General features: G+C 40.3%; 2 protein-coding genes across 3 annotated transcripts; both read right to left on the reverse strand.

The window, feature by feature from the left end:
- Window positions 1-1388: 1388 nt before the first annotated feature.
- LOC311495514 (protocadherin gamma-B1-like) lies at window positions 1389-6970 on the reverse strand. Of its 2 annotated transcripts, XM_084554995.1 has the most exons (4): window positions 6182-6970; window positions 4788-6040; window positions 3100-3255; window positions 1389-1497 (listed from the first exon to the last, which is right to left on the reverse strand). In XM_084554995.1, the coding sequence occupies exons 1-2, from the start codon at window positions 6335-6337 to the stop codon at window positions 5066-5068; spliced, it is 1131 nt and encodes a 376-aa protein (XP_084411121.1). In that variant the 5' UTR covers window positions 6338-6970; the 3' UTR covers window positions 1389-1497; window positions 3100-3255; window positions 4788-5065. The 2 variants fall into 2 exon arrangements, with proteins under 2 accessions (XP_084411121.1, XP_084411120.1); XM_084554994.1 differs by having other exon boundaries at window positions 4788-6970.
- Window positions 6971-8414: 1444 nt separating this feature from the next.
- Window positions 8415-15773, reverse strand: LOC311497283 (protocadherin-11 X-linked-like). Its single transcript, XM_084557527.1, has 6 exons — window positions 14732-15773; window positions 14054-14234; window positions 12158-13384; window positions 11856-11984; window positions 11340-11495; window positions 8415-9642 (listed from the first exon to the last, which is right to left on the reverse strand). The coding sequence occupies exons 3-6, from the start codon at window positions 13190-13192 to the stop codon at window positions 9436-9438; spliced, it is 1527 nt and encodes a 508-aa protein (XP_084413653.1). The 5' UTR covers window positions 13193-13384; window positions 14054-14234; window positions 14732-15773; the 3' UTR covers window positions 8415-9435.
- Window positions 15774-25540: the final 9767 nt, after the last annotated feature.

Here is a 25540-nt window from a genome sequence, read left to right on the forward strand (position 1 = left end):
AGGAGTCCAACTCAAAAACAGCAGGGTCTGATGAGGGACTTTGCTGGATAATACTGTAGCTCAGTCTCCCATTTGCGCCTTCATCAGGATCAACAGCTGATAATATGAGCAAGCTTGTATTCACTGACTCTGTTTCTAAGACTTCAACCTGGTACTCGACCTCGGGGAACTTCGGGACGTTGTCGTTGATATCAGATACTTGGACCAGCAGGGCGGCTGTGGCCGACCTGGATGGACGACCCTGATCTTCGGCAACCACCAGCAGGTTGTACTCTGCTGTGGTCTCTCTGTCCAGTGCACTGGCCACACTTACCATCCCAGACACAGGATCAATAGAGAACTTCCCTTCTCCTGCTCTCAAGAAGTATCTGATCTCCTTATTGAAGCCGCTGTCTTTGTCTGTAGCTAGAACTGCAGTAACATTGGTCCCTACGTCTGCGTCCTCAGGGACAGATTTAGTGACAGAACTGGGAGTAAAAACAGGACTGTTATCATTGATGTCAGTGACCTGAACCTCCACGACTGCACTGTCACTGAGGACACCATCGGAGATGGAGATCTGCACGGAGTAGTTGTGTGGAGCATCGTCGTAGTCCAGCTTCACCTTTGAGGTCAGTTCACCAGTGGGAGAGATTGCAAACTTGTCAGCTTCTGTCTCAACCCTGAGGGTCACAGGAACCTCAGCATCTATGGCGAGGAACTTAACCTGAAAACAGCCAGATGTGAAACCAAATTCAGAGTAGTAATTCATTTCTGGGAGAGTAACTATATGCAAACTTAGATTTGCCGTCGGTTGGACAAGTGGTTTGTAAAACCATTTGGTTTGCACAGTTCACTGAGATAGTTACCATAAGAATCACAGCTCCTGGTTCCTGCTCTTCTTCTACAGTGCCCTGGTAGACTTTTTGTAAAAACTGAGGTTTTGAGTTACCGGGAGCAAGAATGTTGACCTGTGTTGTTGCAGAGCGGGATATGGTTCCCCCTAGGATGGAGAGGAATATCATGATGACTGAGCGTGCTTTTGCTTTTTCATCTACTGTCTTTATAATTACAGGTGGTTGCTGGTACTGCATTAAGATCTCTGTATGCTTCAAACCAAATGCAATGGAACCAATGTGGATGTGCCAAGGCTGGCTGCAAAAAGGAGTCAATCCTCATAAACCTCCAAGTTGAAATGTGCCAATTTATTTTAAAAGTAAACATGATTACAGCCCAGTACAAATACAGCGTATTGTGGCGCAGAGCAGAACAACAAATAACGCCCCACTGGTTTGTGATTGGAAAGTAATCACAAATCAGTGGGGCTTCAAACCTACCATCTCTGGCTGTTACGAAGAGGGTGAACTCCAAAATCCTGTTTTCCACCAGTGGTATGGTTTTAGCCAGTGAGATTCCTCCAGTGTTTTCATCCACTGAGAAGTATCCCTCATTGTTCCCTAAGTCGATGGAGTACGTGATCTGTCCATTAACACCAACATCTGGATCTTCTGCCGTAACCTTTGAGTTACAAGAAACACATAATTTGTGGTCAAAATTCAAATTAAAAGTAAAATCATTTAACATTAAAAAAATAAAACGACCATTGTGAAATTTCCCAAGATACAAATGTTGGTTATGGGAAGATACAGGAATCACATGACTCGTTCACATAATCAGATCCACCTTGTGATTCTTATAGTAAGGTTCAGGGGTTGGTTATAGCAGTGTGTCATCAGCATAGTAGTGGAGGATGAATGTGACTCCAGCTAATTTACTACAAACAGAAATAAAGAAGTTAACTGAACTGTGAGGAACTTAAATGGTTGAAAAGATGATGTATTTGCACCCTTCAGAATGTTCTACATTTCTACAATAAAATGACTTCTGATTTTCACCAAGTCCTGAAAGTAGACAAAGAGAATCCAATCAAACAAATAAAACAGAAATGTTATGCATTATTCGTTTATACAGTAAAATGATCTAATATTACATATCAGTGAGATGCACCTCTTTGTGGACATGTATGATGGCAACGGACAAAGGAGCTTTCTGAGGAGCTCAGAGAAAGAGTTGTTGTTGCTCATCAGGCTGGAAAAGGTTCCAAAACCATCTCTAAAGAGTTTGGAACCCACAAATAATCCACAGTCAGACAGATTGAAGACGACTGTTCCCCTCCACAGGAGTGGTCCACCCACAAAGATCACTCCATAATAGTCTGAGAGGTCCCAAAGGAACCCAGGGGAACTTCTAAGCAGCTAAAGGCCTCTCTCACATTGGCTAATGTTAATGTTGATGAATCCACTGAACAACCATGGTGTGATGGACAAAGACAATGATCTCCAAAAAGACGGCTTGTCATCATTGATGGACCAATGAATTCTGAATTCTACCAGCGAACTCTAAAAGAAAATGTCAGGACATCTGTCCATGAGCTGAATGTGAAGAGAAACTGGGTCATGCAGCAAGACAACGAGAACCAAGAACACAAGTGGTTCAACAAAAGAACGGTTAAAGAAGAACAAGATGAATGTTTAGGAACGGCCAAGTCAAAGTCCTGACCTTAATCCAATAGAAATGTTGTGGAAGGACCTGAAGCAAGCAGTTGATGTGAGGAAACCCACCAACATCTCAGAACTGAAGTGGTTCTGTTCTGAGGAATGGGCTAAAATTCCTCCAAGCTGCTGTAGACCACTGATCAGCAGTTACCAGAAACATTTAGTTACAAGGAGGTCACAGCAGATACTGGAAACAAGGGTTTACTTAGTTTTGCACCTCAATGATATGAACTAATGAATCATTTTCTTGAATAGATATATACAAAAGCGAAATATTTGTGGTTCATTTGTTTGACTGGGTTCTCTTTGTCTACTTTCATTGAAGTTTTCAGCCATTTGTATGCAGAAATATAGAAGATTCTTTGGGCAAATACTTTTAACCAGCACTGTATAAGAGTAAATTATTATGTCTTATTCATTCATACATTTTTTTTTTTTTTGTGATATATTGACCTAACAAGGGTTTAAATTAAAAAAAACATGGCAACACTGACTTCCTCTGTGATTCTTTGCATCACTAAAATAAACAAAGGTAATATTGAACAGAGCTGCTTCAGTCACTCACCTCGACCAGAAACATTCCCACAGTCTGATTTGCGAACACTTTCACCCCGTAGTTGCTGCTGGTGAATGCAGGAGTGTTGTCGTTCTCATCCAGGAGAGTCAGGGTGACCTGAGCTGTTGCAACATTGTTGGGTGGGCTGCTCTCCGTTGCTTTAATCTTTTAATTAATGAAACAAAAAGGACAAAATCAGGCTTACAGTGTATAAAATAATGCTTAAAACACCCACAGACACTGTTACAGCCTTCTAAATAGTCATCTGTTTTAACTATTGTTGTGGGAAATACTGTAACATAGAGTATAAGGGGTAAAAAAAAAAGAGAAGAAATGAAGAGAGAGTGTTTTTACAACATGTTTAACCTGAATCACTGTCATGTTTTCTTAAAGATGTAATCTTAAATACCCTTTAAACATTGGTGTATTTTTTTCAGTCAGACTTTGGCCTCCATAGACAAGTGTGGTAGGAATTTTCCAGATGTTAGGACACCATTAAAAGATGGTCAGAGTACATGTACAGTACAGATGGTGGGTAGGAAGTCTCTAAGAATCCACCAATAAACTTCCTAACGTGACTTTTTTATTTTTTAATTGGTGTAGAATACGTCAGAGCAGTTTCTTCAGCAGTTTCCTGTTAGCAGCTCAACAAGGGTCATTTTATTTTGTGTCTGCTTGCTGAATAAAACCTTTCAACCTGAATCTCTGCCCGTTTCCAGAGTTCATGCTCACTGCTGCCCTTTAACCTTTAACTTTAATAGGAGGTAGAACCTTCAGTTATCAGGCTCCTATCCTGTTGAACCAGCTCCCAGTTTGGGTTCAGGAGGCAGACACGCACTCTACTTTTAAGGTTAAGACCTAAGTGAACCATCCCTTAATGATGCTGCTATAGGCCTAGGCTGCTGGGGGATGATGCACCGAGCACCTGTCCTCCACTCTCTTCTCTCTTGCACCAAGCTCCTATCCTCTAATTTATTCTCTATTACTTCTCATATATTTGTGTGCTACTACTGTATAGCATGTTAATAGGTGTGTGCCTCCAGCTCCCTTTGTTTGTATCATGATCAGATTCAACTTAAACGCTTTCGTCAGATGTTTGTCTCGTTCCTCACGCTGATCTTTCTTTCTCTTTTTCTGCCTCTATAAAAAAAACAGCCTCTAAATGTGTGTCTAATCCATCTCTCTGTTTGTCTTAGTCTCAACCTCACCCCCATCAATTTCTTTTTTTCCTTGTCCATCTTGCATTACAGGAACTAGGGGGTAGGGAGCTGGAGCTTCCTTAGGTCTGCCCTGACTCTTGGTCCCTGGATTTGTATGTACTTGAAGACCATCTCCTGTTTCCACATTTGATCTGTCTCATCCCTTCTCCTTGACCCACCTCATCACTCCATCTATTTCCCTTGGGTCTAATTATTTAAAAAAAAAAATCCTAAAACTCCTTGCATCAATCAATGCTTGGTCTTTGTTAGTGAAGCAACACGGTTGATCTGGGAAACATATTTTGACTCAGTCGCACATTGTCCATTTCCTGCTTTCACATAAAAATCCACCAGTGTCAAATGTGGATTATGGATTATTTTTTTTCTGTTTGAGGAGGATTTGGAAAACCTACAGTGCTCAGTTTTTCATGAAACAACATTATTTTTGAAACAATTTAAACTGTTCAGGGGTTTTGTTTAATGCAAAATTGGTTTTACCTGAAATGTGATTGTTTCAGTGGCCTCTCTGTCCAGAGCTGTGGAGTTTTTCACTCTGATTGTCCCATCAGATCCGACAGAGAAAGGAGCAGTTTCTGGAATGATCTGCAGAGTTCCTATAAATCCTCCCTGGAAAGGAGAAGAGAGACTGATTATATAAATTATAAACAAGGTCATCAGACATATGGCTCAGATGACAGAATCTAAACTGAACTGACATGATTCTACCTGACATTTATCTGATCTGTTCTTAGAACCAGAATCAAAACTTCTTCAGACTAGAAGCAGCTGATGTAACTCACCTCATCCCTGTCAGTGACCTCCAGGGTCAGGATGGAGGCTCCGTTGGCCAGGTTCTCAGAGACCGACATGTCATAGTTGGCCTTACTGAACACAGGTGGGTTGTTGTTCACGTCCTTCACCTTCACCACCACAGAGACGTTCCCAACCAGAGAGGGAGTCCCTCCATCAGAGGCCTGAACCTTCAGAGTGTACACATTCACCTCACTGTAGTCCAGAGTCTGGACCAACTGCAGGTTCCCACTGGAGGAGTCCAACTCAAAAACAGCAGGGTCTGATGAGGGACTTTGCTGGATAATACTGTAGCTCAGTCTCCCATTTGCGCCTTCATCAGGATCAACAGCTGATAATATGAGCAAGCTTGTATTCACTGACTCTGTTTCTAAGACTTCAACCTGGTACTCGACCTCGGGGAACTTCGGGACGTTGTCGTTGATATCAGATACTTGGACCAGCAGGGCGGCTGTGGCCGACCTGGATGGACGACCCTGATCTTCGGCAACCACCAGCAGGTTGTACTCTGCTGTGGTCTCTCTGTCCAGTGCACTGGCCACACTTACCATCCCAGACACAGGATCAATAGAGAACTTCCCTTCTCCTGCTCTCAAGAAGTATCTGATCTCCTTATTGAAGCCGCTGTCTTTGTCTGTAGCTAGAACTGCAGTAACATTGGTCCCTACGTCTGCGTCCTCAGGGACAGATTTAGTGACAGAACTGGGAGTAAAAACAGGACTGTTATCATTGATGTCAGTGACCTGAACCTCCACAACTGCACTGTCACTGAGGACACCATCAGAGATGGAGATCTGCACGGAGTAGTTGTGTGGAGCATCGTCATAGTCCAGCTTCACCTTTGAGGTCAGTTCACCAGTGGGAGAGATTGCAAACTTGTCGGTTTCTGTCTCAACTCTGAGGGTCACAGGAACCTCAGCATCTACAGGGAGGAAGTTAACCTGAAAACAGCCAGATGTGAAACAAAATTCAGAGTAGTAACTCATTTCTGGGAGAGTAACTATATGCGAACTTAGATTTGCCGTCGGTTGGACAGGTGGTTTGTAAAAACATTTGGTCTGACAGTTCACTGAGATAGTTACCGTAAGAATCACAGCTCCTGGTTCCTGCTCTTCTTCTACAGTGCCCTGGTAGACTTCTTGTGAAAACTGAGGTTTTGTGTAACGGGGAGCATGAATGTTGACCTGTGCTGTTGCCGAGCGGGATATGGTTCCCCCTAGGATGGAGAGGAATATCATGATGACTGAGTGTGCCTCAGCTTTTTCATCTATAACACTTTACTTGACAGTGTCGTCATAAGAGTGACATGACACTGTCATAACTATGACATAACACTGTCATAAAAGTGTCATAAACTTTATAAACATGTCATAAACGTTTATGACCTCTGTCATTAAGTGTCATTCGGTTTTTGTTATGACAAGTTGACATTGCTTGGGTTGTCTCGATTATGCCAATTTGACATTAATCAAAGTGACATTACCAGAAGTTGTCTTGGTCATGACAAGTTGACATTAAATATGTTTGGGACGTCTTTGTAATGACAACTTGACATTAACCAGGATGACATTACCAGAGGATGTCTTTGTCATGACAGCTTGACATAAACAGAAAATCCACCTCTTTTTGTATTCATGACATGTTGACATAATGATTATTCTAAAAAATGATTCAGGAGGTTAGTTAGCATGACTTAAAAACATGAGCTTTTTCAGCATAAAAAACACAATTTGTTACATGTCCATTGTTTTATTAAGTTGATAACTTATTTCAAGAGGTTGATCAAAATTAAAAATAAAGAAAGTTGTCTTAACTCAGAAATATATTGATTTTGGATAAGCATTTCTGCCTTCATTTAACAAGGAAAAGTATTAAGTTAATGAAACTTAATATTGTATTATAATATTAAGTTAGTGCAGCTTCCTGTCACGTGTTCATGTACTAAAGCAGAGAACGTGACCAGCGGCCATTTTATGCTGCCAGACTGCACCAGCAACAGCCAGGGAGAGACCAAGGAGTGAAGGTCAAGGTTGGATTAACATTACTTGGTGAGTAAATATTTTTTTTATTTTCTTAATTTTATGTGCAACAGCAAGTAACTATAAGCGCTCAGTCGAGTTACACAACACTAAAATTGAAATGTCCGCAGCGTGCTTTGAAGATATTAGCTAGCTAGCTAAAAGCTGCGGAGCTTTTAGCTAGCTAGCTAATATCTTCAAAGTAACTTAACTTTTAATGTTAGAAGTGCATTGGAGTCTGCTATAAGGTGCCTAAACTTGCGGTCCCAGAACTGCTGCGGGAATTAATCTTCAGCCCTCTGTTTGCAGACACAGGTATGAGCTGGCATTGGTGAGGAATGTGTTGTGGAAAGGCGTTAGCCGTTAGCCGCTAACGCTAATAATGATACATTAACAGAGACGCGCCAACCGTTAGCCGTTAACGGGCCTTAGCGCCTTAATCGAAATGATTGAAGAAACATTACTATTTCTGTGTGTGCATGAGCAAAGTAGTTTTGTATTGCTATGCGTGGTATTTATTCAGTTTTGGGGAGGAGTAGTTTAACATTTTTGTCGTCTTATTCACAGGATGATGCTGTGGAAATGAGCAGAGGCTGCGATCCGTGGATTGGTGGTGTACCTCGGAGAAAAGGAGGATAATCTCTTTAAAGAGCATTTGGTAGGTAAATCCAACACAGAAAAACTATACTTTGTGTTAGTCTTGTTTTTAATTGTTATGTGTTTAATTCTGACATTGATTCTGGCCTATTTATGCTAGGTTGATGGAGATCTCACCACTGAAGTGTTGAAGATCATTGTAACCAGAGGTGCCACATCGGTCAGATCCAGCCAGCGCACGGACTGTGGTTGAGGGAACAGAAGTCCTGGAAGACGTAGACGTACCCAGAGCCTGTGCCTTGCTAATGGGGCTGATCTACTCTCACAATCGCAGCTATTTTTCACAAGGTGAACTGAGTGAATGTTGATCAGATGGTTTCTGTTCTTCAAGTGCTGACATATTTCGCACCGAAACAGAATATTTAGGCAGGGCTTTAGTGTTTACCGCATCCTTCACCTGATATTGCTGGTTGATTGTGATAAAAATTGTTATTGATATTGAAGTTGGTTACAATAAATACATTTTGACAGTAAAACTGGAATTGCCATGTCTAATTTATTCTGACTTAAATGAAATAAGTTACTTATACTCAATAAATTTGAGGTAACAATTTGCATTGACTTTTCTGAGTAGAAGGAAAGTAAAAGAAAGGAGTTATATCAACTTAAATGGAGTAATTTGACCACTTATTAACACTAAAACTTAAAAAAAATTGAGTTGGTTCAACATAATTAAGCTTGTAGAGGACAAAACAAATCATGTTGGTTGTACTAAACTATTTGAGTTAGTCCAGCTATAAAAGTCTCATGGGAAATACTCAATAATGGCTTAGTTGGATTTACTTAAAAAGATCAATGCAAATTGTTACAACAATTTTTTTTAAGTTGAGCCAGTGTAATTTTTTTTTGAGTGTATAATTGGTACCGCTTTAGGTCAAAGAATGTATTCGTTACACTGTCATAATGGTGTCATGACAGTCAGTTTTGTGAAATATCCTGTCATGTCACACACACATCTATCTGACCAAGTGCTAGAATTGGTCTCTAACCTTGCACATCTAATTATAGTAATCATTATGTCAACATGTCATGAATACAAAAAGAGGTGGATTTTCTGTTTATGTCAAGCTGTCATGACAAAGACATCCTCTGGTAATGTCATCCTGTTTAATGCCAAGTTATCTTAATAAGGACACTCCAAACAAATTTAATGTCAGGTTGTCATGACAAAGACATCCTCTGGTAATGTCATCCTGGTTAATGTCAAGTTGTCATTACAAAGACGTCCCAAACATATTTAATGTCAACTTGTCATGACCAAGACAACTTCTGGTAATGTCACTTTGATTAATGTCAAATTGTCATAATCGAGACAACCCAAGCAATGTCAACTTGTCATAACAAAAACCGAATGACACTTAATGACAGAGGTCATAAACGTTTATGACATGTTTATAAAGTTTATGACACTTTTATGACAGTGTCATGTCACTCTTATGACGACACTGTCAAGTAAAGTGTTACCAATTATAATTACAAGTGGTTGCTGGTACTGCATTAAGATCTCTGTATGCTTCAAACCAAATGCAGTGGAAGTAATGTGGATGTGCCAAGGCTGGCTGCAAAAAGGAGTCAATCCTCATAAAGCTCCAAGTTGAAATATTATTTTAAAAGTGAACATGATTACCGCCAACATTGATTTGTGATTGGAAAGCAGTAAATCAGGAACAAAGATTTTCAAACCTACCATCTCTGGCTGTTACGAAGATGGGGAACTCCAAATTCCTGTCTTCCAACAGTGGTATGGTTTTAGCCAGTGAGATCCGTCCAGTGTTTTCATCCACTGAGAAGTATCCCTCATTGTTCCCTAAGTCAATGGAGTACGTGATCTGTCCGTTCACACCAGCGTCTGGATCTTCTGCCATAACCTTTGAGTTACAAGATAAACATACGTTTTTGGTCAATAATCATATTAAAAGTAAAATAAATAATAAAATGACTTTTATGAAATTTCCCAAGATACAAATGTTGGTTATGGGAAGATACAGGAATCACATGATTTGTTCACATAATCAGATCCACCTTGTGATTCTTATAGTAAGGTTCAGGGGTTGGTTATAGCAGTGTGTCATCAGCATAGTAGTGGAGGATGAATGTGACTCCAGCTAATTTACTACAAACAGAAATAAAGAAGTTAACTGAACCTAGAGGAACTTAAATGGTTGAAAAGATGATGTATTTGCACCCTTTAGGATGTTCTACATTTCTACAATAAAATGACTGAAAACTTCATCTGATTTCACCCAAATACTGGAACTAGGCAAAGAGAACCCAATCAAACAAATGAAACAGAATTATGATGCATGATTTGTTTATCCAGTAAAATGAGGTCCTCCTCTGGGATTAAATCAGAGTCCATGTGTTCAGAAGTGTTTCCATCAATGTAATGAGACTCAGGTGTGGTTCAGTTCCTGGTTTAGTTTAAATAAATCAGGGATTTGTCTCAGTCTGATCATCACAACACCTCTTTGTGGAAGTGTGTGATGGCAACGGACAAAGAAGTTTTCTGAGGAGCTCAGAAAAAGAGTTGTTGTTGCTCATCAGGTTGGAAAAGGTTCCAAAACCACCTCTAAAGACTTTGGAACCCACAAATAATCCACAGTCAGACAGACTGAAGACGACTGTTCCCCTCCACAGGAGTGGTCCACCAACAAAGATCACTCCATAATAGTCTGAGAGGTCCCAAAGGAACCCAGGGGAACTTCTAAGCAGCTAAAGGCCTCTCTCACATTGGCTGATGTTAATGTTGATGAATCCACTGAACAACCATGGTGTAATGGACAAAGACAATGATCTCCAAAAAGACAGCTTGTCATCATTGATGGACCAATGAATTCTGAATTCTACCAGTGAACTCTGAAAGAAAATGTCAGGACATCTGTCCATGAGCTGAATGTGAAGAGAAACTGGGTCATGCAGCAAGACAACGAGAACCAAGAACACAAGTGGTTCTACAAAAGAACGGTTAAAGAACAAGATGAATGTTTAGGAACGGCCAAGTCAAAGTCCTGACCTTAATCCAGTAGAAATGTTGTGGAAGGACCTGAAGCAAGCAGCTGATGTGAGGAAACCCACCAACATCTCAGAACTGAAGTGGTTCTGTTCTGAGGAATGGGCTAAAATTCCTCCAAGCTGCTGTAGACCACTGATCAGCAGTTACCAGAAACATTTAGTTACAAGGAGGTCACAGCAGATACTGGAGACAAGGGTTTACTTAGTTTTGCACCTCAATTATATGAACTAATGAATAATTTTCTTGAATAAATATATACAAATGCATAATATTTCCGGTTCACTTGTTTGACTGGGTTCTCTTTGTCTACTTTCATTGAAGTTTTCAGTCATTTTATGCAGAAATATAGAAACTTCTTCAGGACAAATACTTTTAAGTGGCATTGTGTAAGAATAAAATATTATGTCTTATTTATTTATTTATTTATTTATTTTATGATATATTGACAAGTGGTTAAAATAAAAAACATGGCAACACTGACTTCCTCTGTGATTCCTTGCATCACTAAAATAAACAAAGGTAATATTGAATAGAGCTGCTTCAGTCACTCACCTGGACCAGAAACATTCCCACAGTCTGATTTGCGAACACTGTCTGCTCGTAGTTGCTGCTGGTGAATGCAGGAGTGTTGTCGTTCTCATCCAGGAGAGTCAGGGTGACCTGAGCTGTTGCAAAATGGTTGGGTGGGCTGCTCTCCGTTGCTTTAATCTTTTAATTAACGTAACAAAAAGGACAAAGTTAGGCTTACAGTGTATAAAATAATGCATAAATGGGCCTAATAATTTAAAAGAACTCCTTGCATCATTCAATGCCTGGTTTTTGTTAGTGAAGCAACACGGTTGATCTGGGAAACATATTTTGATTCAGTCCATTTCCTGCTTCCACATAAAAATCCACCAGTGTCAAATGTGGATTAACCTGTCGCTAAAAATAATCCATAAGAAATGGTTTATTATTTCTATTTGAGGAGGATTTGGAAAACCTACAGTGCTCAGTTTTTCATGAAACATTATTTTTGAAAGAAATTAAACCGTTCAGGGGTTTTGTTTAATGCAAAATTGGTTTTACCTGAAATGTGATTGTTTCAGTGGCCTCTCTGTCCAGAGCTGTGGAGTTTTTCACTCTGATTGTCCCATCAGATCCGACAGAGAAAGGAGCAGTTTCTGGAATGATCTGCAGAGTTCCTATAAATCCTCCCTGGAAAGGAGAAGAGAGACTGATTATATAAATTATAAACAAGGTCATCAGACATATGCCTCAGATGACAGAATCTAAACTGAACTGACATGATTCTACCTGACATTTATCTGATCTGTTCTTAGAACCAGAATCAAAACTTCTTCAGACTAGAAGCAGCTGATGTAACTCACCTCATCCCTGTCAGTGACTTCCACGGTCAGGATGGAGGCTCCGTTGGCCAGGTTCTCAGAGACCGACATGTCATAGTTGGCCTTACTGAACACAGGTGGGTTGTTGTTCACATCCTTCACCTTCACCACCACAGAGACGTTCCCAACCAGAGAGGGAGTCCCTCCATCAGAGGCCTGAACCTTCAGAGTGTACATATTCACCTCACTGTAGTCCAGAGTCTGGACCAACTGCAGGTTCCCACTGGAGGAGTCCAACTCAAAAACAGCAGGGTCTGATGAGGGACTTTGCTGGATAATACTGTAGCTCAGTCTCCCATTTGCGCCTTCATCAGGATCAACAGCTGATAATATGAGCAAGCTTGTATTCACTGACTCTGTTTCTAAGACTTCAACCTGGTACTCGACCTCGGGGAACTTCGGGACGTTGTCGTTGATATCAGACGCTTGGACCAGCAGGGTGGCTGTGGCCGACCTGGCTGGACGACCCTGATCTTCAGCAACCACCAGCAGGTTGTACTCTGCTGTGGTCTCTCTGTCCAGTGTACTGGCCACACTTACCATCCCAGACACAGGATCAATAGAGAACTTCCCTTCTCCTGCTCTCAAGAAGTATCTGATCTCCTTATTGAAGCCGCTGTCTTTGTCTGTAGCTAGAACTGCAGTAACATTGGTCCCTACGTCTGCGTCCTCAGGGACAGATTTAGTGACAGAACTGGGAGTAAAAACAGGACTGTTATCATTGATGTCAGTGACCTGAACCTCCACAACTGCACTGTCACTGAGGACACCATCAGAGATGGAGATCTGCACGGAGTAGTTGTGTGGAGCATCGTCGTAGTCCAGCTTCACCTTTGAGGTCAGTTCACCAGTGGGAGAGATTGCAAACTTGTCGGCTTCTGTCTCAACCCTGAGGGTCACAGGAACCTCAGCATCTATGGCGAGGAAGTTAACCTGAAAACAGCCAGATGTGAAACCAAATTCAGAGTAGTAATTCATTTCTGAGAGAGTATCTATAGGCAAACTTAGATGTGCCATCGGTTGAACAGGTGGTTTGTAAAAACATTTGGTTTGCACAGTTCACTGAGATAGTTACCATAAGAATCACAGCTCCTGGTTCCTGCTCTTCTTCTACAGTGCCCTGGTAGACTTTCTGTAAAAACTGAGGTTTTGAGTTACCGGGAGCAAGAATGTTGACCTGTGTTGTTGCAGAGCGGGATATGGTTCCCCCTAGGATGGAGAGGAATATCATGATGACTGAGCGTGCTTTAGCTTTTTCATCTACTGTCATCTACTATAATTATAGGTGGTTGCTGGTACTGCATTAAGATCTCTGTATGCTTCAAACCAAATGCAATGGAACTAATGTGGATGTGCCAAGGCTGGCTCAAAAAAGAAGTCAATCCTCATAAACCTCCAAGTTGAAATGTGGCAATTTATTTTGAAAGTAAACATGATTACAGCCCAGTACAAATACAGCTTATTGTGGCCTCTTTGAGTGACAGGATAACATTTTTGTGGTGTTGTGGCGCATATGTGAATTTTTAAAACACATCTGGCAGATTGCCACAAAATGGGCACAATTTCTTGGCTGTTTGGAAAATTGAAAATTATGATTGATGCTGACAGAATTATGATTATCAGATTATGTTGGAGAACACAAAAAGAAACTTTTTTTGAAGACTATTGAGACGTTAAGTCTTCTGAAGCCACAGTCATTTCTCCCATATGGATGTGATAACAATTTTATTATCTCAAATCACCTGATATGTGCTGAAGGTTAAGTGTGAGATATCAGTGACTGAACGTTCCCGTCTGCAGAGAGCAGGACAACAAATAACGCCCCATTGATTTGTGATTGGAAAGCAGTAAATCAGGGACAAAGATCTTCAAACCTACCATCTCTGGCTGTTACGAAGAGGGGGAACTCCAAAATCCTGTTTTCCACCAGTGGTATGGTTTTAGCCAGTGAGATCCCTCCAGTGTTTTCATCCACTGAGAAGTATCCCTCATTGTTCCCTAAGTCAATGGAGTACGTGATCTGTCCGTTCACACCAGCATCGGGATCTTCTGCCGTAACCTTTGAGTTACAAGATAAACATAATTTTTGGTCAATATTCAAATTAAAAGTAAAATTATTTAACGTTAAAAAAATACTTTTTTCACTTTTGTGAAATTTCCCAAGATACAAATGTTGGTTATGGGAAGATACAGGAATCACATGACTCGTTCACATAATCAGATCCACCTTGTGATTCTTATAGTAAGGTTCAGGGGTTGGTTATAGCAGTGTGTCATCAGCATAGCAGTGGAGGATGAATGTGACTCCAGCTAATTTACTACGAACAGAAATAAAGAAGTTAACTGAACTGTGAGGAACTTAAATGGTTGAAAAGATGATGTATTTGCACCCTTCAGAATGTTCTGCATTTCTACAATAAAATGAGTTTATCTGATTTCACCCAAGTCCTGAAAGTAGACAAAGAAAAAACATGGCAACACTGACTTCCTCTGTGATTCCTTGCATCACTAAAATAAACAAAGGTAATATTGAATAGAGCTGCTTCAGTCACTCACCTGGACCAGAAACATTCCCACAGTCTGATTTGCGAACACTTTCCCCTCGTAGTTGCTGCTGGTGAATGCAGGAGTGTTGTCGTTCTCATCCAGGAGAGTCAGGGTGACCTGAGCTGTTGCAACATTGTTGGGTGGGCTGCTCTCCGTTGCTTTAATCTTTTAATTAACAAAACAAAAAGGACAAAGTTAGGCTTAGGCTTACAGTGTATAAAATAATGCATAAAACACCCACAGACACTGTTACAGCCTTTTGTTGTGGGAAATACTGTAACATACAGTGTGACAGGTTAAAAAAAGAGAAGAAATGAACTGAGAGTGTTTTTACAACATGTTTAACCTGCATTATTGTCATGTTTTCTTAAAGATGTAATCTTAAATACCCTTTAAACATTGGTGTATTTTTTTTAAGTCAGACTTTGGCCTCCATAGACAAGTGTGGTGGTAATTATCCAGACGTTAGGACACAATTAAATGATGGTCAGAGTACACGTACAGTACAGATGGAGGAAGTCTCTAAGAATCCACCAATAAACTTGCTAAAGTGACTTCTTTTTATTTTTTAATTGGTTTAGAATACGTCAGAACAGTTTCTTCAGCAGTTTCCTGTTAGCAGCTCAACAAGGGTCATTTTATTTTGTGTCTGCTTGTTGAATAAAACCTTTCAACCTGAATCTCTGCCCGTTTCCAGAGTTCATGCTCACTGCTGCCCTTTAACCTTTAACTTTAATAGGAGGTAGAACCTTCAGTTATCAGGCTCCTATCCTGTTGAACCAGCTCCCAGCTTGGGTTCAGGATGCAGACACCCTCTCTACAGTTAAGGTCAGGCTTAAGACTTTTTTAATAGAGCTTATAATTAGAGCTGGACTGAACCATCCCTTAATGATGCTGCTATAGGCCTAGGCTGCTGGGGGATGATCCACCGAGCACCTATCCTCTACACTCTTCTCTTTTGCACCGAGCACCTATCCTCTACTCTCTTGTCTCTTGCACCGAGCACCTATCCTCTACGCTCTCCTCTCTTGCATTGAGCACCTATCCTCTACTCTCTTCTCTCTTGCATCAAGCTCCTATCCTCTAATTTCTTCTCTATTACTTCTCATAACTTTCACATCGTACAACAACCTCTAAATGTGTGTCAAACCCATCTCTCTGTTTGTCTCAGTCTCAACCTCACCCCTATCCCTTTCTTTTCTTCCTCATCCCTGATCTTTTATTACAGGAACTAGGAGGGTAAGGAGCTGGGGCTTCCTGAGACCTGCCCTGAATCTTGGTTTCTCTGCACTTGAAGACTATCTTCTATCTCAGCATTTGATCCGTCTCATCCCTTCTCCTTGACCCACCTCATCACTCCACCTGTTTCTCTTGGGTCTTATCATTTAAAAGAACCATTTGCATCAGTTAATGCCTGGTCTTTGTTAGTGAAGCAACATAGTTGAGCAAACATATGTTGACTCAGTCACACATCATCCATTTCCTGCTGCCATGTTTTCAAATTAAATAAAAGGAAATTGTTCAGGGATTGTGTTTAATTCAAAATGGTTTTTACCTGAAATGAGATTGTTTCAGTGGCCTCTCTGTCCAGAGCTATGGAGTTTTTCACTTTGATCGTCCCATCAGATCCGACAGAGAAAGGAGCAGTTTCTGGAATGATCTGCAGAGTTCCTATAAATCCTCCCTGGAAAGGAGAAGAGAGACTGATTATATAAATTATAAACAAGGTCATCAGACGTACGGCTCAGATGACAGAATCCAAACCGAAGCAAGCCTGTTTTTATTTTACAAAGATTTACCTGGTCAAGATCGGTGACAGCAGCTTTAAACACAACAGCATCAACAGGTGAGTTTTCCTTAAGTGTGACTTCGTAGTTGGACGGATCAAACACAGGAGGATTATCATTCACGTCGTCAACAGTGACGAACACGACAGATGCGGCTGTTTTCAACCTGTCGTCTGTTTGTGCTGCCTGCAGAGAGCAGAGGGAGGATTAAACGGGCTGCATTCTCTACAAGCATGTCAATTAAATTGTTGTAAACTACACATTAATCACATTTTGACCCGGAGCTAACTATCTGGACAGTGGTGAGTTAACTGAAGGTCAGCTCTCTGGTAGAATAACAACATTTTTAAGAAGAAGTATCACCTGTAGATCTGTGATTGTAGATACAGTGCTACATACATTATACATTTAAATAAACACTTCAAATTGATGTATGCGCAAAAAAATAATGAACTTTATTATGTTTCGGCCCTTGGTGGCCTCTATGTCCCATCCCATCCCCTAGACCTCTTTTCATCCCTTTTCATCCCATCTCCTTCTCATCGCATCCCCTCAACCCTTTTCACCCCTTTTCATCGCATTCTCTCAACTCTTCTCATCCCTTCCCCTCGACCCCTTTTCATCCTTTCCCCTCCTCTGCATCTCTTTTCATTAAACTTATTACTTGCAGCGTGGTCCCTGCTAGTGAAACTGCTCATTTCTTTGATCAAAACAACCAGAGATGAACAGCTGATCTGCAAACCTGGCATAACATGACTCATGAAGTCCTTACCTCGATGTTGACGGAGATCATACTGCTGTTCATCTCCTCTCTGTCGATAGCCGTCACTACAGACAGAACTCCACTGCTGGGGTCGATGTTAAAGTTTCTTTCGTACTTGTTTGGAGAAACTAAACAAACAGAAATCATCCGTTAAATATTCAGGTTAATACTTCTGTTAGCACTTTTTTTTATATACAGTACATCATCATATACCAGCACTGATGTTGTAAATTACAGTCATGTTGATCCCAGAGTCTCCATCCTGAGCCTTGATTGCCTCTGGGTGAATTACAGGGAGAGCTCCAACCTGAAATGCATGAGAATACAGAAGCAACAATTAATGGAATTAAAGAAAACACATATGTAGACACACGTTAAAACAAACTAGCAATATACACCAATCAGGCATAAGATTATGACCACCTTCCTAATATTGTGTAGGTCTCCCTTGTGCCTCCAAAACAGTTGTGACTCAGAGGGTGTCCTGTGGTGTCTGATCAACAGAATGTTGGTAGTGGGGGGGCCTTTGAGGGGAGGGGCCTCTGTGGATCATCCCACAGATACTTAATCAGTTTGGGATCTAGTGAATTTGGAGGACAGGTCAACACCTTGTGCTGTTCTTCATGTTTTTTTTTTTTTAGTTGTTCCTAAAGTGTTTTTGTGTGTGTGTCTGTGTCAGGCTGCATCCTGCTGGGGATGGCTGCTGCCATCAAGGAGTGTCATTGCTATGGGGTGGGGGTGTCTGGTCTGGTCTAGGTGGGTGCTACATGTCTAAGTAACATCCACACCAATGAATGCCAGGTCCAGAAGTTTCCCAGCAGAACACTGAACTGTCACAAGATGGTTTTAATGTTATTCACTTCTCCTGTCAGTGGTCATAATGTTGTGGCTGATATTTCCATATATCTGTAAGAAATGTTGCAGTGTTAAGTGTATGAGGCTCACGTAATTTTCTGGAATAGAGGCTTGGTACAGATTGTGGCTGAAATATGGATTCAAGTTATCAAAATCCTCAATGCGAATCACCACCGACGCTGTGTCATTCAACCCCCCGTTATCCTGCAGACAACAACAGTCAGACAATAAAGACAAATCAGTTACTTTCTGGTAAAAACCACATGCTGCAAGACGCTCTGTGTGGACATGTCCTCTTACCCGGGCCGTCACAGTAAAGCTGTACTTTGGGACGACGTTGTAGTTAAAATGCTTCTTCAAGATAAAATTCCCTGAGCTGGTCAATATGAAGTCTTCAGTAGCTGGTTCCTTATGAGAGAAAGTTATATATATATTCATCAGATTTCAACACATAATACTAAAAAAAAAAAAACATAAAACCATTGGAAGCCCTTGAGACTGATAATGTCGTCAGCTCATCTCCTTTCCTTCCTTGGACCACTTTTGAAATGTACTGGTTACTCCAGATCAGTTGTGGCGATGTTGACCATCTCAGTGTCACTAAAATCATCTGAGTTGCCCATTGTTCTTGCTCCACATCAACTTTCACTACAAAGAGGCTGATTTGCTGCCCAATATATCCCAACCACTGGCAGGCACCATGATAACCAGATAATTAACAAACAATCAACAATGGAGACGTTACCAGAGAATATGTGATTTTGTTGTGTTCCACCGTGCTGTCTTGGTCCACAGCTTTCACATTAAGAACCACACTGTCCACCTTGAGTATCTGAAACAAGAAAAGTCTGGATGGTCTAAAACACGGAAACAAATATACACATGCATGTCCTGTAGTTCCTACAACCCAAAGGTGAATAATACACTTTCAAAGACATTCACATGGAAATAAAAATTTAATTCCTGTCCGGTCCCTAACCCTAGCCCTCGACCTAACCCTAAACCTAACCCAGTCTCTGCAACACTAGTATATGTATTTATTTTCTCGTGTATTATTTTATTTATTTTTTCTTTCCCGAAGCCCCAAAGTCAAATCAGATTCGGCCTGAAAATATTCCAGCTCCAAATACTGCTTATTATGACATTAAGACACAAGACGTCTTCTAACAGATTTCAATGACTTACCTCAGAGACACTTGTCTCATAGAGCTTCTGTGTAAAAACTGGGCTGTTGTCATTGATATCATTTATTTTCAGAGTCCGAGTGTTGTTGTGCTGCAGATGTAAAAAAAAATAAAATAAAGAAAATAACACAATTTGAAATATTTCGTTCTTACTGCATAAACAGGTTACTGAACTTTGTTGTGAAACATTGGAATTCAACCCACCTTAAAAATGTTGTCACACATGACGGCATAATACAATGTGCTGTCAGTCTGCAAGACATGAACACAGTGGACATAGACTCAGGGCACGCTGCAAAACCAAAGCTGAAGATGTGAAGAAACAGCAATCTCAAGATATTCATTCCTATAAATCATGATCACAGGATGGGTTAACACAACGGTGGCTGACTCGCTCACTGTAACTGTATGTGGTGACATAAACGGTCGCTAATGTAACTCCTATAAACATATATTAAAAGTATTTAACAAGCAAAACACAAATTGACTTTTACTATGATGTCGTTACAGGAAAGACAAATTCCTTCTTTGTTGAACTTAGAGCTTTAGGCAGCAGCCATTTTTGACATATTTTCAACAGCAAATTAGTTTGGAACATTGGAACATGAAAGATGAGGGACCAGCGACAATGAGCTGTTAGGTGAAGAGCTGCAGACTTCAGACCTCCGAATCCTTTCACTGTGTCCTGCTGTTCTCGTTGTGCACCATAAAATCAGACCACAGTTTAAAGAACAATGGAGAGAGGCCAGTGACTGCCTGACTTCTTTAATAAAAGGTAATAGTTTATTTAGCTGACCTCAGAATTCAGTATTTGTGTGTTAACCATCGCTATTTAAAAAACATTTCCTTGTCCTCAGCCTTAAGAAACAGCAAAACACAACCATAAAAAACATGCTTCACTGGCAACAAAAAGTAATCATAGCACTATGATACAAACAAGAAGAACAAAGTGAAAGGTGTTCCTGCTGAATGTTTTGAACATTTGGGAGCTATTTTTAATGACAGTTTTGATTTATCATAACATTATCTGGCCTGCTAAACGCTATAAAAATCAGTATTATATAATGATTCATTTCTAGGAGACAAGTTGATCCAAACTCACAGATGACAGTACGTCTGAATCTAGCGGCTTCTTGGTGCGAACAGTCGCACTGGTGTCTCCAAGCGTGAAAACCAGCTCCAGAAATTCAAGGTGACTGGGAAAGAGGTAATCCACCAGCTTCACTCCCTGTCCTGCTGTGATGCCATTGAACACCTCCACATCACCTGCAGCATCACGAGGGCGTTGTCAAGAGGACAAGACATACATCAGAACCAGAAAGACTACGTAAGGAAACAAACATGCAGGGGTGTCAAACATATGCACCAGGGGACAAAACTGGGCCGCCAGAGAGTCCAATCTGGTCCTCAGGATGAATTTGTGGATAAAATTACATTAACTGTCATTTGTAAATAACAGTAACCGTTGTTCCTACGTCTTCCTCTACGGGTCGCACAGTTTTAGTCAGAGTTACGGACATAACACGACACTGAGACCCAGAACTAAACTGTAGGTGGCAGCAATGAGCTTGAAAATTTTCTTAAGGAATTTCAGGTTGTTCATAAAATGTTTTTATAAAAGGATAGTTCACTAAATATGAACATTTTAATAATTTGCACTAAAACAAAGGGAAAAATCTGGAGTTGTTGTTATTTATAGTTTATTATGCTGTTATGTTACTGGTTCGACCTGCTTGAGGTCAAATCTGTCATTACGTAGCCCTTAAACTGAAATGAGCTTGACCCCCTGGTCTAATGTGTCATTAAGGAAAGATGTAATAATAATAATAAAAAAAAAAATAATAATAATAATAATCCAGCTAATAAGAGGAACATCGTATCCATTTTACCTGAATATCCTTCAGTCACTGAACCCAAATGTCTGAAAGTGCTGGAACCACAATTTATGACTGAAGTATCTTTGGAAACAGAAACAATATGAGTTATTAATACAGTAGAGACAGATCACAGTCAGATCAGCCAAACGACACAAGTCATCTGGTCAAGACGAGTGCTACACTGCTAGACTTTAAATGTTGATTTCTGAGATTTCTGAGAATGTGATGAATGTTCTGAGCATTGAGAAACTTTCTTTTGAAAACTGTTCGTCTACGTCCAGCTCAGAGTCAGGAGCTTTGAAGTGGATGCAATTTCACCACAGTCGTTCCAATAGCTCTCAGGGCACGGCACTGATATACACCAATACATGACTGTATAAGGGATGAAACAATAAATCAATAAAGCATCTAACAAGACCATTGTAAAGGTGGATGTCTCACGTGCTCTCAGCTGCTCCTGGGTGGGTGAAACGTTAACCATCTCACACAATTTCAAGGGAAATGAAACTTAGACTTGTTTCTGATCTTTGGTACAAATCATCATCAGTAATTTTCTTGTGCCCCGCCCCGATCGACTCGGCAACTAACCATACCCCTGGATATTATCTACCACCACCCTCTCACACAGCCCCAGATCCTCTTCTGAAGCTAATGACCACACAGCTAATGAACTTGTCAAGAGATTTAAAGCTGTACAGAAGAGCACAAATATTAATATTAATGGTAATAAACGCTGAAATTCAAAGTTCAAAGTAAATAAAGTCAAAAATACGATTTGGGACTCTTAAATCCGTCAGATCTGACTGCACACTGACAAATTACACAAACATGTTGTCCGTTTGGTGAAATTATCTTAATCTAATTTCTGTTGCTCTTATTATTGTGTCTGTGAATTCATGCATTAATCTTTGCTCTTTACTGAAAAGCTGCTTGTGTTACGGTGCACTGTCTGATCTACACTTTGAAACTCTAAAGGTTAGCAATCAGTGATATGAAATGATCAATAAGATATACACCGCTGTAGTACCAAGGTCAGAACAGAATATTAACACAGGTCATCCATCTTTAATTTGTCTTGATAATGACAGACTGAAATAACAGATTTGGACACACACACACACACACACACACACACACAAAAAAGGTTTCTCATAAATCCAGCTTCTTCAGCACGGACAGAAAACAATCTGACTAACTCTTTATACCATTTATAATATTCACATTAAAATCAGTGCCACATTTGTCCATTTCTAATCCCCTGGCTGAACTTACCTATTGGACTTCCACTGATGACACACACACAAACGGAGACAACGAGGCCGAGAGCGATCTGAATCCAACGGCCCGTGTCCATTTCGGCTCAGTTGTGTTTTCGCCAAACCTCAAAAACAGACACTGAATCAATCATCTGAGTCGCAGGCGTTAAAGAGCATCCGCAGTTTACCTCGCCCTCCCTCTCAGCAATCTTAATTTATGACAGGTGTTATAAAGCCTCTCAGGTTTTACTGGCGGTGCTTTGGACCAAAGATCAACAGCCAAGTCTGACTTTCATTTCCTGATAAACGATGTGGAAGAATAATGCTGCCGGGAGGAGCAGTTTGGACAGAATTTATCCCTCAATATAAGCTATTTATTTAAATATATCCACTGTATATCTATAATATTATTATTAATATTACTTAAATAGACTTGATCCACGAGGGAAATTGCTTGGCCACAGTAGCTCAGTTGAACATAAAAAAACATTCTTGAAAACCACTAGTAAAAAGAAAAATAGGTGTAAGACAGTTAAAAACAAAGTAAAATAAATTAGTGTACAAGATTTGCACTAACAACATTCTGTTGATCAGACACCACAGGACATCCTCAGAAGGCCCACATCCATTCTCTGATGAGTCACCACAAGGGAGACCTGCAAAACATTAGGATCATAATGTTATGGTTGATCGGTGTATAAAGCGAGTTTGTTTTAATGTGTGTCTACATATGTGTTTTCTTAAATTCCATTAATTGTTGCTTCTGTATTCTGATGTATTTCAGGTTAGAGTTTTCCCTGTAATTCACTCAGAGGCAATTAAGGCTCAGGATGGAGACTCTGGGCTCAGGATGAAGACTCTGGGATCAACATGACTTTAATTTTCAGCATCAGTGCTGCTACATGATGATGTATTGTATAAAAAAAGGTTTTAAAAAAGTATTAACCTGAATATTTGACGGATGATATGATTTGATAGATAGACTGTATAAAGATGGATGTGGAGCTGCTCCTTAAAAGTGAAGAAAAAGCAAGTAGAGCTCCCCCTGGTGTCTGGCTGCAGTATAGCATATGGATGCTTTTACCTTCAAGGGCCACAGGATCAAGTTCAATTTAGGAAGTAGCAGCTTTCTTCAAAAAGTTTTTTACCATATTTACCTCGTGCTGTAACTCACTTACCTAACTGTTGGTCATTTTGTTTGACTTTACCTGGATTAAGTTAAAATATCGTTTTTTAATTCCTCTATATTTCCTTGGTCCCCAGACAAAGACAAACTAAGTTCTGTGGAAGTGTACTCTAGTTTATTTGCATTTCACTGAACTTCTTTATCCTCCCTTCTTCTCAATCTTCAGTTCTACATGAATACAGAACGGTACAGTGTCAATGTTTCTATGAGGCGCTGGTGCCGGATCTTCCATTCTATTGAAGGTTTCCATCTGATTCACTGCAGCATCACTGGAACACGACGGGAGGAAGAAAGAAGTGAACAGCTTCTCCATCAGACATCTTTGAATCTCAACCAGGAAAACCTTGAAACACTTGTTAATGAGATCTGGAAAATTGAAGTCAGTTTCCTCTCCTTACGCTTCTTGCAAATAATAACATACGAAAAGATCAAATAATGAAAAAGAAGGACAGAAAATCAAATCAACAAAGTATGAAAAATGAACATTTTATATATGATTAGGTTCATTTCTCTGGTAAAATATGAGCCCATGAAAATGAATAGATAATGTTGTGTACATGGAAATATATGAGGTCCCAACAGTATAATCATACTTTCTGTGCTGACTCTAAAACTCCAAACTGTCCTCCTCCCACCAGACCATTCTCCTCGTCTACTGAGGCTTTCAAAAGTCAACTTCTAAAGCACTTCAACTCAACTGTAGCTCAGCTCAGCTACTGTAAATGTTCATTGTGTCTCTGAGTGTAAATCTCTCTGTCCTGATGGAGTCTGAAGGCTGCCAAAGGCTCAGTCAACTTTCTTTATGTCTTCCTGCAGTCAACGTCACAGCAGGTGAACAAGTGAAATGATGATGATGAAGACCACAAGAGGGCGCCTTCATCCTGCTATCCAGGGATGTAGTGGAGGTTAAAGCTCCTCAACTCACTTTGTCCACAGTTTGACTTCATCACATGTTATCAGGGAGATCAAATCACATTTAGAAGCTGTGAAATGATCTGGTGCGTTCAAGTCCCGTGGGATAAAGGGCCACTTTCAAATAAAACCCACTGGTGTCTATATCTGTCTGGACACTGTTTCTGTTGTTTTACCTGTTGATCAGAACATATTCAAGTTACTGTTATATAATGAATCTGGGATTAAAGTGCAAACTCTCAGCTTTAATTTGAGGATATTCACATAAAAACTGGAGGAATTACAACCCCAGTTTCACTGGCGCTCCTTTTTTAAACACATCTTCTGATTTGCAGCAACAATTTCCAAATCAAGTAACACACTGGGAGATAACTCAGTCATTTTATCTGCTTAACTGATGAAGAAGTAATGAAGGAATATCTCACATCTATCCATGAAAGAGTTTTTGAGTTCCTGATGAAAATCAAGGACTATGTATAAAATGGTTGTAATTCCAACACCTTTCCTCCACTTGAGCAAAGCCCCTAACCTCCCAAACTGCTCCCTGGTGGCTGCTCATTGTTCTGAGTGTGCAAATCATTTCATATGATGCACGTGACCACTTATTTGTCAGGATGCTTTTCAAAGCTAACGCTGGTCTGAGACTACAGTTCAGTCAGATGTCCCATAAATCATCATCAAGTCCACGTCTTCACCATATCTACTGTCTTCAGTTGCTGAGGACTAAACATGTTCACCGTCAAACTTCACCCACTTCATTTGGAGTCTTTCCAACGTTTTTAAGTCTGGCGTAATGAAACCTGTTTATTGACCAAGATCCCAAACTAAATCTGGTAAAAAGCACCAAGTGACATCTACTCATTTCTCTGTGACCGAGCTGTTTCAGTGAAGAGATTTGACTGACTGACAAACGTTCTTCTGCTCTAGACATGAACTCTGTACTTTGTGGTGTTTCAGGAGGAACACATATGTGTGCCTACGTATGTGTTTTCTTAAAT

This window comes from Chelon labrosus (genome assembly GCF_963514085.1).
Source record: "Chelon labrosus genome assembly, chromosome: 2".
NCBI classification, from domain to species: domain Eukaryota; kingdom Metazoa; phylum Chordata; class Actinopteri; order Mugiliformes; family Mugilidae; genus Chelon; species Chelon labrosus.